We start from the raw sequence: 19,276 nt of genomic DNA, 5'->3' as shown, positions 1-19,276 counted from the left end.
GGGAGAGGTTCATAGTTAAATTTTGGGATTTATTCTTCTAAATTTTCTAGGTTTATTCTTCTAAATTTTCTAGGATGATGTTAGCATAGAAAGAGGTTGCAAATGCATGTAGTTTTAATTTTTGGGGTTTCTGGGTTTTGAAATTTTGGGATTTGGATGAACAAATTATATGTCTCTTATTCTTTCTAGGTTCTACGATGATGTTAGTGTTTCCTTAGATAAATTTTCTAGGTTTCTTCTACTTCTTCAGGATTTGGATTTTTTGGGTATGCGAGGTGCATTGGATTGTTGTTTCTGAGGTGGATGTTAGATATTTATGTAATATGTGGTCCTACATATACAATTAAACATGTATTCTAAGTTTATCTTAAAGATTGTCCTTTTTTAGAGTGGTCTACTATAGATTAATTTTACGGTTTGTAACATTTCACTTGGTATCGACTTCATAATGTGTACATCATAAGTGTTTTTATTTATTGATAGGCTGAAATAGAAATAACAAAACATTAGGACATGATTCTTGGTGAAAGGGTGTGTTCCTATTAAATAAGGCGTTATGGTCTGTCCCCCTTTTCTAACATCTCATCATTAGAAAGAATACGCTAATTGGGTTCAACTAAAGAGACAGGATCAAGATCAGCAAAAACTATAACATAAACTTAAGATAAAATAGCTCTAGTTCTCAATGGTCACACATAGAGAACTAGACGCTAAAATATCTTTATTCTTCCCTCATAAATTTCTTTTATTGTTCTTTTAACATGCAAAAACAAGGATAGAAGCTCTTTAAGTGAAGGTTGGTGCCCTATGGAGTATTGGTTATTCCCTATATATTTTGATGATTCTTTTCATTTTGTTTTCATTTAATTAACTTCTTTTTCCTTTTGATATGGTTTGATGTGGGGTTTGTGTTTAGATTTATTGTCGAAACACACACTAGCTCATTTCCTCTCTTTGATAGTAGGAGTAATAATAGAAGTAGATGCATAAGCCTCTATGCAAAGTTAACTCAATCGTTGAAATTGACTTAGAACACTTATAAGTACATGCTAATTTCGCAGTCATTCTAGATGCAAAAATTGCACACAAGCATTCACTCTTCATTAAGGTCTACTTCTTACCCACGCAACGTGACAACGAAAAGTTTTCGCACTATATGCCAGCATCATCCAAACCTATCAGTGGTGGTGAAAATTGAGGGGGTTTCCGCCTCCTAAAGATCAATTCAAACGCTGGTATTCTGAGTCATTATTTAATGTTATTATAAATGCGCAGATGTTTGATGCTCACTATTATGGGCACTCGGTATACGACTTACTAGATAATTTTAAAATGGTCTCCCAAGCAAATAATTCATTTGATGGTAACAGTCACGCAAATGAAAGTTCACAAAAAGGAATCATTATTTATGTATTGAAAATCTACGACATAGCCAAGGTGCATCATCAATATCAATCAAATGCAGTGTGAAAGATCCTCCCACCATGGAATTATGAGATTTAGGGATTTAGGTCCTATGCTTTAAAGCTTCACAAGAATTACTTTTCAGGAAAACAACAGTTATGATTCACATCCTTTATCGTATGATATTCAAAGTACAAGACTATGCAAGAAGATTCTCAACTTAAGAGGAGAAAAACCAAAGCAACAAGGGAAGACGATACAAGCTAAGAAAGTCAAATATGCTACATCGTCTGAGCAAGAGAAGAGAAGAATGATCAAGATACGAGACAAACTACACATCTAGAGTCAAAGAATCAAGACCGTATTTGGAAGAAGAAGTCAACGCTTTAGGTCAACTCATGCAAGAACAACTCAAGCAATCAGATCGTATGAGAAGACTGCACTCAACGTCTACATTCATCGTCTATCTCAGATTGAACGAATGAAACAATATTCAGAGAAGGAGCGCCAACCGAATTTGAAATACATCTCTGACAAGCTAGAGGAGAAAGTCAAGTGCAAGAAACCAAGTGATACCCTATGAAGCACGTTGATCAAGAAAACAAGCACAACGACGAGAAGATCAAGTTTCGTCTTTCTCTCTCATACAATAAATGGAGAAATGGAATAAAGCTTATTGTCTTTGCCTACTATCATCTACTCATTCGGGCAACACACTATCAAGACAATCCATCTACTGAAAAGAAGCTTCAAGTAATTGGTCAAAGCTTATCTCTAAACTCCTAGTGACCAACATGAAGAATGAATGAAGCAGAGTATCGTCTGAAGAAAGGAAATATGGCATAAGCATGAAAGCAATCAAGGCAGATCGTCTGAGTGGAACAAGGTTTATCAAATGATGAAAGATGTAGAGTCTGAAGAATGACCATTGAAGACAAATTAGAAAAGAGCTCATAATAGCTTCTTGAAGAAGCTTTGCAAAGTCAAGATCACATATTCTGACAAAGGACAAAGCAAAGTAAGAAGTACAATGGTGTCACTATCACATGACTATATCTATACACTAACGGACAGAAGCTCAAACCTATGCTACCTACAAGCTCACAAATTGTAAAATAAATATGTTTAATCACTAGTTATAAAATAGAATTAGTGTCACCTATATATGAAGTCAATGTCTAATAAGGAAGTTATCAACTTAGTTACAATATCGTGAGAAGAAAACATTATCTTAATTAGCTACCCACAATGAGTAGGTGGAATTTAAAGCTTTGATACTTGTAAGACCCAAAATAAATAACTAGCTTATTTATTTAATTTTGTTATATTAATTAATTGGGTGGTTATATTCTATATTTTTTTAAGTTATTTTTCTGACTTGATTTTAATTACAAATCAAGGAAATTATTTAAATGATAATTAGTTTCAAAATATTTTATTTTCTAGAGTTCCCTTGAAAATAGAAATAATATTATTAGTCTTCTTATTTTTAATAGGTCATAACTCCTTGTTTCATTTGATAAGCTCAATTCAACGTTGGTTGAGCTATCTAACGGTTATCTTTTCCCCTCCAATGATAATAATATTATGGCAAATTCTGTGGTACCCTGAATTTTTTTTTGGTGCGGTACCCCGACTAGATGAAATTGTGAAATTGAAGGGTAGAGAAAGAGAGAATCTTAGACTTTTTAACTTTTGTTGGAATCTTTGACGTCATGCCGGTTGTTGCAGCTCTTTTTAAGTTAGAATCTAGTGGTGGAAGTGAAAATGTATGCGATGTTAGAACAAGAGAGTTATTGACCACAATAAGGGTGAGATATGGAAATTGGGGTCTGGCGAACAACAAGATAATGAGGCAATCTACTAAAATGCTCATGAATGATGGTGTTAGAGGCTTTTAGAAGTTAAAAAAATTGGAGATAAAGAGGTTTTACATCATTTAAGGTATCGTACCCTCATTTAAATTAAGGTACCACAGCAAGCACCTAATATTATTATCATTTTCCTTATAATTTATTCTAGCTTAAATGCATAATATGACAATGTCATATTTGCTCTAACTATCTCAAATCATCTGTTGACATAGTTCTTACTCATTTCCTCTATCTTTGTATCATTTTATTTTGCTCAAAGTGATTCAAATTTATATTTCATTATTTCATAGAGTTTCTCATAATTTTTGATATAGTAATATATCATCCTTATATTTTCTCTTAACTCTATAAGTTAAATCATTCGGTGTCTAAATCAATTCGTACCGGTTTTAAAAATATCTTCTCAAAATATCTTCAATAAATATCTCACCACTTGTTCTCCCACTTGCAACTCACGCTCTCTCTCTCAGAAGCATCACCACCAGACTTCAATATTTATTCATTTCCTGGATTGTTTGGTTGGAGGAGAATGGAGGGGAGGGGAGGGGAGGGGAGGGATTTTTAAAACCTGATTTTGTTTGGTTCAAACTTTAGGAGGGGAGGGGAGGGAAATGGAGTGGAGCAAAATCCCTCCAACCTCAACTTTTTGTTCCCCCCAAAAGTGGGGGAATTAGGAGGGGAAATAAATTTCGGACAAAAATAACCCTGCACAAATTTAAAAATTCTAAGTTTTTATCCTAGGGTTTCCCTTCTTCATACCAACACCAGCCCCCATCTTTGGTCTCTCTCGCCGCCGCCGTTGGCGTTGACGAACCTGACCATCGGATCGACCTCAATTTCGTATTTTTTTTTATAGGCCTCAATTTCGTATATGTCCACCATTATATTTAAGCTTTGCAAATAACTATATATGTACTCTTGCCTTTTGCTACAGATGTTGGGAATAGCATATGCATTTTCTTCATTTATTTGGCTTTGTGTCCCATTTACAGGTCTTGTGGTAGGCAACCAGTGTTCGTTTCATCTTTAATTGCAATTGTCATTACCTTACTTTTGTGAACTGAATAGTGCATCTGCGTTCTCCTTTTTGTCACTGTGTAAGGTCTGGAAAATTATGGTTTGTGAAGTTGTTGATGAAGAAAGGATGTTATATTGTATTGTTAAATTCAAGTAAATATATAAAAAGGTATAAAAGTAATTTTAATCATAAAATCTCTTCCCTACCTTCATGTACCAAAAAAAATTTATTTTCCCTCCCCTCCCCTCCTATGAACCAAACGTAATAAGTATTAAAATCTCTCCTCTCCCTTCCCCTCCCCTCCCCTCCCCTCCATTAAAATCACGCCCCTCTCCTCCCTTCCTTTGAACCAAACAGGGGCGAATCTTCCATACTTTTACTTTCCCTTTCTCCTTCAAGTTTCTTTCTTCCCCTGGCAGCAACAAACCGACGCACACCACCTTCTTTTCCTCTTTCTTTCTCATTTTCTTTCTTCTTCTACAAATCACGTTTTTCTTCTTCTTCTTTTCCACTTCTTTTATTCTTCTTTTTCTTCTTCCTTCATGAAACAACAACCACCATGCTATCCTCACTCATCCTCTCTCTCGTTCCTTTTTCACCTGGCAGCATCAACATCATTTTGATCCTCTTTCTCGTTGGCAACACAACAGCCACCATGGACATTTTCCCACCCAAAATAGAGCAACGTAACAGCGCCACCGTCCCCTCCTTCCTCTTGAGCAAGCTGCCACCATTTCTTTCTCTTGAAGAAAACCACCACCATCTCTAAGGCCTTTTTACAGTAAAAACCTCTCCTCTTTTCTTTGATCATGTTTTTAGTAAATTAAATCTATCCTTTTTACACATAGTGTTTTCATTAAAGTTATGATTATGGAAATGATTTACTGAACCATGGTTTTTGTTTCTAAAAAGGTTGAGTTCATGTCTTTGTAAAATTTTCAATTAGAGCATTTTCCAAAATGATTTTACAAATGTTATTCCCCATCACCGGATCTATGGATTTCACCGATTAGTTTTCTAAAAAGTTGTTTTTTTGAGTTAAGTGATTTTGAGATTTTAATGAATTAATTTAAGCCTTGATTAGTTATTTTTAAATGTTAAAAATGGCTTTGGAAGTGATTTGGAGAAAAAGGAAAATTTATACATATTTATGTAGACGTGGCCGAGCCTATGGCATGTGTTTTGGGTTTGGAAAATCAATTCTGAAACTTGTTTTTGTTTAGTGAAAATCATAAGTTAAGTTTGAGGACTAAAAGTTTATTGTGGGAAAACCTTAGGACTAAAACACAATATGTTTAGAAGTTTTGGGTTAAACTTGAGTTTTAAAAGTCTTGGGGTTTGTTTGATAAATTTATTAAAATTTGAGGACTGGTTTGCGAAATGGGTTTTCTTAAAGACCTTTCTTTAAAACTCACAAGTATCTTCTCTTTGGACTTTAGTCCTTGAAACATAAAGCATATGCATTAACCTAAGTGAGTTAGAATGATTAGCTAAGCTTACTTTGGAACTTTAGATATGACCTCAGAGGCTAAAGTTTAGCATATGTACTTATGAAGGGTACGAATAATGGGAGCGCTTGGCGACGAAGCCAAAGGACAAAAAGGAAGCGAGCCGACACGGGAAAGAAAGGATGTGATTGGATTGGAGTTGCAGTTTAGGCAGGAAATTGGCTAAGGTAAGGGTAACTCAGTTTTAGAGTGTCCTTGAGTCTTGCATGTATTTATCGCACTGCATGCATTTGAGATGAAGATGTGTATATTGATTGGCATTTGATTTTGATTATTATGTTGAATTGGGAAAATGTTTTATGGAGGCTTCGGCCGAGTGAACTTATTGAGACGTGTGTCTCCGTTTTCTGAGAGGCTTCGGTCGTTTACTGGTTTCTGTCATTGAACTGAGTTGGTATGCAATTAAATTGAGTTATGTTCGTTGATAATAGGAATAACATGTGGTTACTCCGAATTAATCATTGGTTTGGGCATTGTTGTTGACTGACTTGGCATATAGGGCTTGTCTTTAAGTGGCAATAAGGTGGGGTGTGGTCCCGCGTGATTGTTCCGTCCTTCGGGACGTTATACAGTGGCGATGAGGTGGGGTGTGGTCCTGCGTGATTGTCCCGTCCTTCGAGACGTTATACAGTGGCGATGAGGTGGGGTGTGGTCTCGCGTGATTGTCCCATCTTGCGAGATGTCCTAAAGTGGCGATGAGGTGGGGTGTGGTCCCGCGTGATTGTCCCGTCTTGCGAGACGATACTGATCGATCCATATTAGTAGCAGCATATAGTTGCATTATAGGGCACTAACATCTGATTCTGTTGATACTTGATTTAATTCTATTTTGCTGATTCTGTTGATACATGATTTAATTCTAGGTTGATTGATTCTGTTTATATATATGATTAAATTCTATGTTGCTGATTTTACTATATGTGTTATTGGATTATATTGTGGAGTCTGTGTGGCATATTGTGGGGCCTTCATGGCATATTAAGTGGCAGATCAATGGTTTTCGTACCAGGTGACTGTCCCGTCTTGCGAGACGCTATTGATTGGACCTGTCTTGGCAGTAACACATAGTTGTACTACAGGACACTCATTGAGGATTGTTGATATCTGATTTGATGTATATTGTTGAAGTTGTTGATATCTGATTTGATTTATATTGTTGAGGTTGTGGATATCTGGTTTGATTATATGTTGTTGATTTTGATGATATCTGATTTAAATCTATGTTGTTGATATCTGAATTAAATTTAGGTTGTTGGATATATGTCGTTATCTATCTTGAATTAAGTTGCTAGCTTATGTGCCATGTTACGCACTTAAACTTTGATAGCAAGCTTTTCCATTTTATACGTGGTAATTGCATGGAGTTAACCTTTTCTGCTTGCTACTTGTTGTTTGGGCGCTTAACGCTATTAGGTGATGGAGAACCTTCGATGGAGCATGACATTTGTGCGAGTCAGAGATGAAGACTTGGAGGACAGTGCAGTACTCGAAGAGTAGAGTCAGGTTTAAGGCTAGAGCCTTGGGTTAGAGAGCTTACCGTTATTGGTTTAAGCTTGCATAATGATTTTAGGAATTTATATTTGAGGGTCTCGGGTAGGTTCCGATGAATTGCTTTCAGGCGGTTCCCCAATGTGGAGATCGTAAGGAGTATGTCGGTTTTGCGGTGTCCTTGCATAATAGATTCTTAGTGGAATCTGATTCTTGTTAGGTTTTGTAGGTTGTGTGTTTTCGGTTTACCATCGGGTACTTGCCTTGTTTCAAGGCTAGATGTAAATTTATTTACAGTTTGGAGTATGCATGACATGCTTTGGAAATACTTCGAAAAGGAAAAAAATAATAATACTCGTGTTTATCAATCATTTTGGGAAAATATTGCATATTTATTTTATCAGGTTGTTACCGTAACCCCTGAAAGTCGGGGCGTTACAGATACTATCTTGACACAACTACACTGTTATTGATATAAAACTATATAGCAATGGAGTCATCTCACAATGATATCTTCTTTATCAAGGCTACAATATATTGCATTGAGAAAGGTGCCTTCTACCACACCCGACTACAGGCGTGAGTTTGACACCCCGGATGACGTGTACCAACCAGTTGCGATGATGACATCATAAATTCTACATATTATTTTCCTTTTAATTTGTTTTCGTAATTATTATTGTTACATACTTTCAACCCCCAATACTATGTTTATTCATAAATTAGTCTCTAAGTTAAGTTATCTTGGTAAATAGAATAACTCATGGTAAATGGTAGAAAACTTACCCATGGTTAGCACTAAGCAATTTGAAACGTTTATCTCAATTAAGACCAGCAGTTTATACATTACCAGTTGAGACCAGGGTCTCCTCATTAGGCAAAGTTAACTGACATAGCCCATCATAAGACAATTAATAACAAAAGCCTAATCTACTATCCATCATAATACATATAATTGAATCAAATTAATCATTCACATAATTGATATTAATGACCAAACAAAATATATCTTAATTAATTGATAATGTTAATCCACATGACAAAAGAGAGAGTTAATTGTAAATAAATCTAACATTCTCCCACTTGGATTAACATTTGTCAATTAATATAAAATTAATGTATCATTAAACGAAATATCAATTATGGCAAAATACATGTAAGCCAAAGAAATATAAGTTGTACACCAAAAGTTACTCAACAAAAGATCATATCTGATAGAGATAGTAATCATATGTAACAAAGGCTTATATTTCATACAAAACAAAGATGGATATAGGAAGCACAATAATGAACAGAAGTGTTATTCCATAAAATGACCCAAGCATCCAAAAAGGCTAAAGAGATATGATAAAAGTCACGTCATCTCAAACATATCTCATTACAAAATAAATTTCAGACTCTCACTAAACCAATATATCAAAAGACTTAACAAAAGCCATATGAGCAAGGTTATCAAAACCGGACCGGTGATCAAACCGGTGAGGGTACCGGTTCAAGGTTCACTGGTCCAACCGTAGTTCAACCGTGGTCCAACCGGTTTTATCGCTATAAATTAGATAATATTATTTTAAAATAAACATATAGTATATATAAGGTAATATTGAAGCCTAATTTATTATGTGACCTATGCAAATGGGAATAGTACTATTTTTTAATGTTTTTATATATAAGCCCAAATTGTCATTGAAACTTAAAAGGCACAAGGGGTGTAAAATATAGAAACAGAAAAGAGGGATAACAAACTAAACATAATGAAAATTGAAAACATAACAGGGAAACAAGAGGGAATGCAGAACACGTTGCTGTCCACAACCTCTTGCCTTGCCTCCATCGACAGATCAAAGAGAAGGGTTTCCATCACATGCCAGATTTCAAAGATCTCCACCCACCACCGCTAACCAATCCTCTAGCCAGGGCCAATCAGAAAAAAAATGAAATGGTTTATCAAAGACAGCAGCATAACAGAAGAAGAATTAGAAAAGGAACGCACCAGAAAGAAAGCACGACAGTGGCAACGACGGGCGGAGCGCGGAGGCGAGAGTAGCACAGCGGCGGGCGGCGCGGCGGAGATGGGTGACTAGGGTTGATGCTGCTGGTTGTTGAGCCATTACGTGAAAGCGTTTCTGTTTCTATTCAATTTCAATTTTCAGGGTATTTTTTGTTTTTTTTTTCAAAACCTTCAGTTTTCAATCTTTTTTTCTCTGAATCCTAATATTGGGCATGGGCCTAGCCCATTGTTTCAAAAAAAAAAGGAAAAAAAAAACATAAAAACATAAACCGCCCAAAACCGCCAACCGGTCGGTTTTCACCGGTTCGCCCGGTTCAACACCGGTTCAGACGGTTCAACAACGGTTTTTCTCCCAGGCGGTTCTGTGAGTGTTTTGGACCGGACAGGGGTCCGGTTCCCGGTTCATCCGGTCGAACCGGCCGGTCCGGTCCGGTTTTTATAACCATGCATATGAGTCACATGATTCTAAAAGACTCTAATAGCTAAGCCTTTGATTAGTTGATTTGCTAACATGTTTTTTTGTAGCAATATGCTCAATTTGAGTCTGAAATTTAACCACAAGGGGTCTACAAGTTCTTTAGGTAGCATCAAAGCCACGAACGAAATTCTACAAAGGTCTTTGTGCATTTTAGCCCTACAAAAGTAATAATTACATGTTGGCTAAACAACAAAATGCTCAGCATAATTGGACAGAAAATCAATTCAAGGTTTCCTAAACAAGTGACTATAAATTCATATGAAGTTAGAGCTTTATAATTGCTTGGACAATACTTTTTTTTTGAAATATCAAATGTTATTAACATAAAAGGTGACAGAGCCCGGAGTACAAGGATCATGGCACATGAACGTGCCATTACAATGAAACGAGTTCTTCGCACATAACAGTGTCAATACAACGAAACATAGATGACCCAACCAAATTGTAAGGTTGTCCAGTAAGTCTACTCCTACAAAACAAATACTTTGGACGATACTTGTTTTGTAAAAATGATATTTTGAACTAATAAAACACCAAATGTAAATAATGAGCAAGCACTTATGACCATTGGTCTAAAACAAGAGTATAAGCACTTTAAGAATGCAAGAAATCATACTCGATAGGAGTAGTGATACTATACATACAAGTTACTTATACATTTGACCATACATAACGTGGAATGTTGGCTAAGATTACAAGTACAGTAAAATTACATGTTAATGTACTGTACTAACAAAATAATGTTGACCTAAATCGAAAGCACCACAAAATTGCATGTCAAATGTGTTGTACATAACATAATGTTGCCCAAAACAAAAGCAATATAAAATTGCATGCCAAATGTGCTGTATCAACTGAATAATGTTGGCCAAAATCAAAAGCACCATAAAATTGCATGTCAAATGAGTTGTACCAACAAAATAGCCCCAAACACTCATTAAAGGTGCTAACTGAGATTCAACAAAATATATATACATATATATCTCATTACATTAGAATGAGACTGAATATCAAAGTCTCCAAAAGAATATGTCATACAATTATCAAAGTACGCATTAGAGTATATGACAATAAAATGGCTCTAAAACTATGTCATAATAACACAAAAGTGCACGAAAAATATATGGTATACATATATTAATAAGTTGTCTCAAGACAAAGCAATTGTGTGCATACTCCCAGTAATCTAATATACCATTGGTAACATTAGGATTCTATTCGAGCCAACTAGTACCAAAATACTGTAAATGAAGACATATCTAAAGTGTTTCTATGTATCTGCCATTGCAATCTTATTACAACTGATTATCATGATATTCTTGCCTCATCTACTACTCTTCTTGGGCCTTTCCATGGTGGTGCAGTTATTTCTGTTCTTCCTCTGGACTGCCTCTCTCCTGAAGAAATGCGCTGATTTCAAAGGGATGTTACAGACTCCGTTCTTCAGAACTGCGGTAGAGTTGTGCTTCTTCTTTACTTCTTCTTGTGTGAACCTACTTGTTTCTTTACAATACTTCTCTGTTAGCTTTCATTTCTTTAGTCATGTGGTTGGTCTATTATATTGGAGAAGACAATGGTTATGATAGGCAGGTAATGATCTTTTTATTTGGGGTTTGCATGACATTTATAGTAAAAATGGCAGAGGCGTGTCTAAGCGACCGTTGGAAATCAAAAACTTTTAGTACTTTATTTGCCGCTCTGTTTCCGGGTACTATTTTAAGGTGCCTTCTACCACACCCGACTACAGGCGCGGGTTTGACACCCCGAATGACGTGTACCAACCAGTTGTGATGATGACGTCATAAATTCTACATATTATTTTCCTTTTAATTAGTTTTCGTAATTATTATTGTTAAATACTTTCAACCCCCAATACTATGTTTATTCATAAATTAGTCCCTAAGTTAAGTAACCCTGATAAATAGATTAACTCATGGTAAATAATAGAAAACTTACCCATGGTTAACACTAAGCAATTTGAAACATTTATCTCAATCTTCTCATTGAAGCTTCTATGTTCATCTTCATCAGTTCTTCTCCGTTTCCATGGTCATCAGCACAGCAAGAAACATCGAACGTTACGCCTCGAAAGTTAAGCCTTCGAAGTTTTCTACTCCGCGACGAAGTGTAAGGTATGATTCTTCTAACCATGCGTTGTCATGTTTCTCAAATGCTCTTTGTTTGTCAGTTATAGGATAGGGATTGACCTGAGGATCAATGTTAATCGGGGTTTTGTGTTCGTATCTTGAAAACGATTATCGATTATTGACATGCATGAGGCCATTTTTTGTTCGTTGGTTGTGTGTTGTTTGAAACGATTTAAACTCCTAGGTTAGTGTGATTCTATCTAACTTTGTTTTTTGATGGATTTTTGGGAATGAAGTTTAGAAGATATGGATTCAACTGGTAAACGGAGTAGTAGAGCTTAGTCTACATTTACAGTTCCAATTGACCTGACATTGGTAATGTCTAAATCAAGCTGAATTTTTTTTAATTCTATTTGGAAAGTTTTATGTTAAAGCTTATTATTTGTTGTGCACTCTTGTTTGAAAACTATAATGGTAGGATCATATGGCACTCCCTTCTTTTTTCAAAAACATGAGATCTGAATTGGGATTTGAGGTTCATCTAAGTAATCCTATGGGTAACTATGGGGTTGTTTATTTGATGAGTGGTGGACATGGTGTTGTTCTGTGGGAGATGGTTCCCAGATCAGTTAAAAGGTATGGTCTGAAGGAAAATCACACGATGAATCTTACTCAAAATGGGGGAAACAAGTTTGAAATGAAAATTTTCAATGCTGAACTGAAACATATACCATACTCTTGTCAAGCTGGTATAAAGGATGAGCCACAGGATGTTTGTGAGTCTGACAATGATGATGTAGCTGCTGAGTGTGATGAGGGTGCTGGTGAGGGTGAGGGGATTGATGCTGATGAGGGTGAGGCACAAGGTGTTAAGATTGACAGTTTTATTGAGGGTGGTCCTCCCAGAAATAGGATTACATATGGTTTTGGGAAGAAGGTCACCGATGCTTTAGCCTCTGGAGGACAGTCTTTGGGGAGTACACATTGTCTTGTCATTTTTTAGAAGTACAAAACTTTGTCTAACTAACATAAACTTTGTCTTGTAATGTTTAACAGTGCTTGTCACGGTTTTTCATTAGAGATTTTGTTCAGAGGCAATGGAAAAACATTAGGCTTAATTCCAGTTTGGGCCCCTGATGTTTCACAAATGTGCGATCTGCACCCCCCGTATTTAAAATGTGCGGTCAAGATCCCTGATGTCCCTAAAACGTGCGATTCAAGCCCTTCCGTCTATATCTGTTTGTTTCCGTCTGTTGATCAAACGGAGCTCTCTTTCATTAAATAACGTGGCCTCCACGTGTAATAAAACTTTGTTTAATTTTTTTTTCACGAAATATATCCCCCCAAAATGTAAAACCCGATTCCCCCAAATTGGCCCCAAATTTAACCCTAATCAGGAAGAAGAAGCAAGGAAATAAATTGTGCGGCTTCACCTCAAGTTTTTGGGGACAAAAAATTGATCAAGCATATGAACAAAGTTACAGTAGAGATTCAACCACATGCATGAGCAATTGAGCAAATTCACTCACATAAATTCGAGTTCCCTGGGTTCAATATTAAGAATCGGCGCTTTATTCATGATTTCTCCAGTCACAATAACCAGAATCGAGACCTAAAAAGACGGTGTTTGAGTGAAGTAGTTTGATTTGATTCGAAGCAGAAGGAAGGGAACGAACGAGTCAAGTCATTCCAGCTCAACGATTCAACTCACTGAAACAAAGGAATCACAACATAAATCAAGTGTTAGATCAGCGATGAACATGGAGAGTTGCAGACCACAAATTCAGTGAGAAAAACTAACATACCACATAGCAATTATATGAATCCCAGTCAATTTCATCACCTAGAAGATCAGATTTTGTGGCCGATGGAAGAGTTTGTAAATGTGGTATCTCAAGGATTGTTAGGACTTCATGGACTGACGCAAACTACGGGCGCAACCAGTAAATATCATTTCGGGTTTTTGCAATTTGTGATAGCTTATACATTTTTTGCGGTTTAAAACCGCCAAGAAACGCGAATCGTGCATGTTTTTGTCGTGTCATATAGCATTGCTCTATATAAAAACATCATTCAATTGGTTTTTTTTTTTTCACAAAGGTATCCAGGCCATTATAATCATAATATTAATTCCCTTAAAATTTTAATATCAAATTAAAATTAAGTGGATAAATCTCTCAATAAATTATTCTTCTTACACTGCTTAATAACCATTGACCAAATATATATATAGATTGCTTTAATCCATTAATCAAATATATATATTTAGGACAGCTAAAATTCAAAATTAACAATAACTCCAATTATTATTATTTTTCGTCCTCAAAAGCTGTAATTTGCACTTCATCCGGGTGTTGACCATATCACATGCGTGGACATTATTGAGAACTCACATGGCTAGCAAACTTCTCAAAGAAAAGTGAAATAAAACAAAACAAAAAAGTACTAACAGTGAACCAAAACATTATGAGATGAACTAGTATTCTTCTCATACTAAATTCACAAATCAATAGACCAAGATGATTTTTTATTAATAAATTAATAAATAAAATATATAAATTCTAAAAAATTTATTTTCAATGTGATTGAACGATGAGTTATTTAACCCAAACTTTCTCATGGGTAATTTATACTACCCCTTTAGGATATCGCATTTTTCAGAAGTATTTCAGAAATTAAATAAATGAATGAATAATTATAACATTAATTTTCATTTGTTAGGCTCTTCCTAAATCTCGTGGGTTCTAAATTCAGAGTCAAGAGTCCAAGCTTAGGGCCTAGGAGTGAGTTGGTTCTTCTCCGACTCTGTGGCTTCTTTTATATGCCTCTTTTTTGCCCCTTGAACTCCTAGGATGTGTCTGTAATCATGTCTCATTGAATAACGGTAGCCACTATAATTAATTATTGGGCGGGCGGTTGTGACGGCCAGCTAGTTATTATACCCTTAGAATCTAAAGGTTTTTCATCAATATGTCGTTATATTTCGTTATTGTGCCTATAACTTGTAAAGACGAATGATTCAGGGTGAAGCGTAACCCTCCTTCGCTAGGGCTCAGGGGCCAATGGAGGCTTTAAAAGGGGTCACATGTGCGTCTAATGGGCTCATAGTGAGGTTAGGGGATCATGTTGAGTAATGCTATTGATAAAGAAACATCAAGAAAAGTGACGCACACAAATTCATTAAGGGTCGTTGATTTATTTTCTTAAAATAAATAAAACTTAACAAAGAACAATCATGTGAATAGAAATCATTCTTTTACTTGTCTAATATTTGTCTTGTAACCATCATCATTACCCTTATATCATAACACCCCACTAAGTAGCAAAAGATAAGGTAAAATTGAATTAATCTTTATCGTACGTAAACTACGAAAAGCTAGCTTGTGTTCAAAATGTAAGAGAGAAATAGTTGAAAAATCCAAATGTCATCACGCTTAAACAACATAGAAGAAAAGAATTAATACAAATCTTGCAATAGCTGCCATCAACGATTTGAACGAAACTCATGACTACTCATCGATAAGTGATGCTAAATACATTATTCATTTACTTGTAAATTTGGACTTACATGTCGTCAAGGTGCTAATTTGCCTTATAATTAGTAGCTGGAAATTAGAATATAGAGAATGGTTTTAGACATTATTATGGCCATTTGGAGAAATGGGAAAGAAGTGGCCTGCTTGCCGGGGAAACATAATATATAAAACATTGAAATCAAAATGAGACCAGCTAAGTATTTTGAATTGGTCCCTCATTACAATGACTTGCTCTCACTATAAGTACTAATTATCATGCACCTTTTCTCAATCATCACTAACACCAAACTCTTTCACTATCTGAATCCCCCTCTTCTAAGAATATCAACTGGGATCTAATTATCAAAAGCATTGGCAAGAGGGTAACCAGTTTTCTTCTTCCACCCATGACTGGTAGGGCCAGAAACCCCGTTAGGGGTCGCCTCTGGCCACAAATGACTATGGCATTGGCCATTGTTTTCATCTCTACAACTGTGGTTTCTGCTGCTGCTGATGGTTATATTTACTCTTCCCCTCCGCCACCACCTTATGAGTACAAATCACCACCACCTCCTTCACCATCACCTCCACCCTCATACATTTATAAGTCTCCACCACCTCCACCACCAATTGAGCATAAAGATCCACCTTACCAATACAAGTCACCTCCACCTCCTTCACCATCACCTCCACCTCCGTACATTTATAAGTCTCCACCACCAATTGAGCATAAAGATCCACCTTACCAATACAAGTCACCTCCACCTCCTTCACCATCACGCCCACCTCCCTATGAGTATAAATCACCACCACCACCTTCCCCATCACCTCCACCTCCTTACTTGTACAAGTCCCCTCCACCGCCCTCTTCACCTCCACCTCCTTACTACTACAAATCTCCTCCACCACCCTCTCCCTCACCTCCACCTCCTTACTATTACAAATCTCCCCCACCTCCCTCACCCTCCCCTCCCCCACCTTACTATTACAAGTCTCCACCACCGCCTTCACCATCTCCTCCACCACCCTATTACTACAAGTCTCCTCCACCTCCATATGAACACAAGTCTCCATCATACTACTACAAGTCTCCTCCGCCACCCTCTCCTTCACCTCCACCTCCTTACTACTACAAATCTCCTCCACCTCCATCACCCTCCCCTCCCCAACCTTACTACTACAAGTCTCCACCACCACCTTCACCATCTCCTCCACCACACTACTACTACAAGTCCCCTCCTCCTCCATCACCTGTACCCCATCCACCATACTATTACAGGTCTCCACCACCACCCAAGCACCAACCATCACCATACTACTATAATTCTCCTCCTCCACCAGTTGTGTATCCTCACCCACATCCCAACCACCACCCATTGATTGTGAAGGTTGTTGGTAAAGTCTACAGCTACAGGTGCTATGACTGGGAGTATCCTGAAAAGTCTCATAACAAGAAACACCTCAAAGGTACGATGAATTTAATTCTTCATCCTTAGGATTAGAATATAATTTGAAATATGTAAATGAGGCTTTGCTATGCATCTCAAAATTATGATAGTAGTTATTATTATTATTACATATGTAGATATATTTTATCATACTCATAATCTTTAATTTGACAAAACAATAAACTATATTTAATTATACGAAATATATGACTCTCACAACAGAAAAATCAACTCTTGAAACCTACTTAACTCCAAGTTTTAAAGCAGAGAATATAATTTTTAGAATTGGATGCAAGCTGTAATATCCAAAGAAAAAAATCATATGGCAATGATACATTAGTTGACATGTTAAGTTTTAATAACCCTACCTAATATCAATATGTTGTATGACAACTAACAAGGATAGTTTAACTAGCAGATCTTTGATAACAATGTAGTCTTGTATAATATGTTTCTTCGACTTCATTTATGTTTAAAATTGCAATTAATTTTGCTATGGGGCAGGTGCCATTGTGGAGGTGAAATGCAAAGCAGGGAAGAATATCATCAAAGCCTATGGTAAAACAAAGAGCAATGGCAAGTACAGCATCACAGTTAAGGACTTTGACTATGTAAAATATGGCCCGACAGTGTGCAAGGCTGTGCTTTATGCTCCACCTAAACACTCACCCTTCGACCTACCTACTAAACTGAATAAGGGAACCAACTTGAAGCTGAAATCCAATAACAAGTATGAGGTTGTGCTCAAGGCAAAGCCATTTGCTTATGCATCAAAGAAGCACTTTAAAGAATGTGAAAAGTCCAAACCTTCCCCAACTCCTTACTACTATAAGTCACCACCACCACCACCACTCCACTATTATTCTCCTCCATATTACTATAAGTCACCTCCTCCTCCCGTCAAATCATCATCACCTCCTTATTATTACAAGTCTCCACCTCCACCATCACCGGTATCTAAACTACCATATTATTATAAGTCACCACCCCCACCATCACCATCCTCTCCTCCACCTTACTATTACAAATCCCCCCCTCCACCTAAAGAAATATCACACCCACCATACTACTATAAGTCACCACCCCCACCATCACCATCCCCACCTCCACCTTACCATTACAAATCCCCCCCTCCACCTAAGGAAATATCACACCCTCCATACTACTATAAATCACCACCCCCACCATCACCATCCCCTCCTCCACCTTACTATTATAAATCCCCCCCTCCACCAAAAGAAATCTCACACCCTCCATACTACTATAAATCACCACCCCCACCATCACCATCCCCTCCTTCACCTTACTATTATAAATCCCCCCCTCCACCTAAAGAAACATCACACCTTCCATACTACTATAAGTCACCACCCCCACCATCACCATCCCCTCCTCCACCATATTATTATAAGTCACCATCTCCACCCCCACCTTACTATTATAAATCTCCTCCTCCACCCAAAGAAATCTCACACCCTCCATACAACTATAAGTCACCACCCCCACCATCACCATCTCCTCCCCCTCCATACTATTATAAATCTCCCCCACCACCATCCCCATCACCTCCGCCTCCATACTACTACAAGAGTCCCCCTCCACCATCTCCCTATCCTCCTCCCCCCTACTACTACAAATCTCCACCTCCACCATCACCATCTCCACCACCACCCTACTACTACAAATCACCTCCACCGCCATCCCCATCACCTCCACCTCCATACTATTACAAGAGTCCTCCTCCACCATCCCATATTTCTCATCCTCCGTACTACTACAGGTCCCCTCCGCCACCATCGCCATCTCCTCCACCTCCTTACCACTATATAAGCCCACCACCACCATCACCATCTCCCCCTCCCCCATACATTTACAAATCACCTCCCCCACCAACGAAGTCTCCTCCACCACCAGTTTACATCTATGCTTCTCCACCACCACCAGTGTACAATTAAGCTTGAAATGCGGATTCACTATTTGGGATAAATCATGTAAGTAATTTTTATCTTTACATTCACACGCACACAGCACATTTTATCATTATATGTGTGAATATCATTAATGAATATTACTATTTCTTTCCAGATTCTAGTGTTTATCAAGAAACAAAGGCAAACGAGGCTGATTTTACTTCTCTGATGGCCATCTTGCACTTCCTAATCTTATTGTGTTCAAGTGATGGTCCAACCAAAACGGGGAAGCGAGATTTGAAATGCCAATCCTTCTAATTTATTTGGCTTACACTATTATATATATTCATGTATGATTGCTTTAGTATTTATTGGGGAACTTTCATGTCAGTATCTTGTTGTGTTTGCAACAAGATTGTTAGTAATAAAGAGATGTATTTCAGTCTCTGTTCTTAAATTGGTTCATTGTTTTCCAACAACAACAATTTTCATATGATTTTGTTTTTTATTTCAAAAAGTTGTAAGAACACATGAAACG

The 19,276-nt window shown here is 37.1% G+C and overlaps 1 protein-coding gene and 1 long non-coding RNA gene across 2 annotated transcripts; both read left to right on the top strand.

Annotated features, from left to right (window-relative positions):
- Positions 1 to 4,621: 4,621 nt before the first annotated feature.
- LOC130724070 (uncharacterized) lies at positions 4,622 to 7,662 on the top strand. The gene is made up of 3 exons (XR_009014422.1): positions 4,622 to 5,077; positions 5,853 to 5,971; positions 7,218 to 7,662. It is a non-coding gene; the product is annotated as an uncharacterized LOC130724070 (long non-coding RNA).
- Positions 7,663 to 15,670: 8,008 nt separating this feature from the next.
- LOC130722814 (extensin-2-like) lies at positions 15,671 to 19,195 on the top strand. Its single transcript, XM_057573662.1, has 3 exons — positions 15,671 to 16,847; positions 17,333 to 18,819; positions 18,914 to 19,195. The coding sequence occupies exons 1-2, from the start codon at positions 15,788 to 15,790 to the stop codon at positions 18,781 to 18,783; spliced, it is 2,511 nt and encodes an 836-aa protein (XP_057429645.1). The 5' UTR covers positions 15,671 to 15,787; the 3' UTR covers positions 18,784 to 18,819; positions 18,914 to 19,195.
- The last annotated feature ends 81 nt before the right edge of the window (positions 19,196 to 19,276 follow it).

The sequence above is a fragment of the Lotus japonicus genome, chromosome 6 (assembly GCF_012489685.1).
Source record: "Lotus japonicus ecotype B-129 chromosome 6, LjGifu_v1.2".
Taxonomy (NCBI): domain Eukaryota; kingdom Viridiplantae; phylum Streptophyta; class Magnoliopsida; order Fabales; family Fabaceae; genus Lotus; species Lotus japonicus.
The sequence above is the reverse complement of the archived record's forward strand: the minus strand, read 5'-3'. Positions and strand labels throughout refer to the sequence as shown.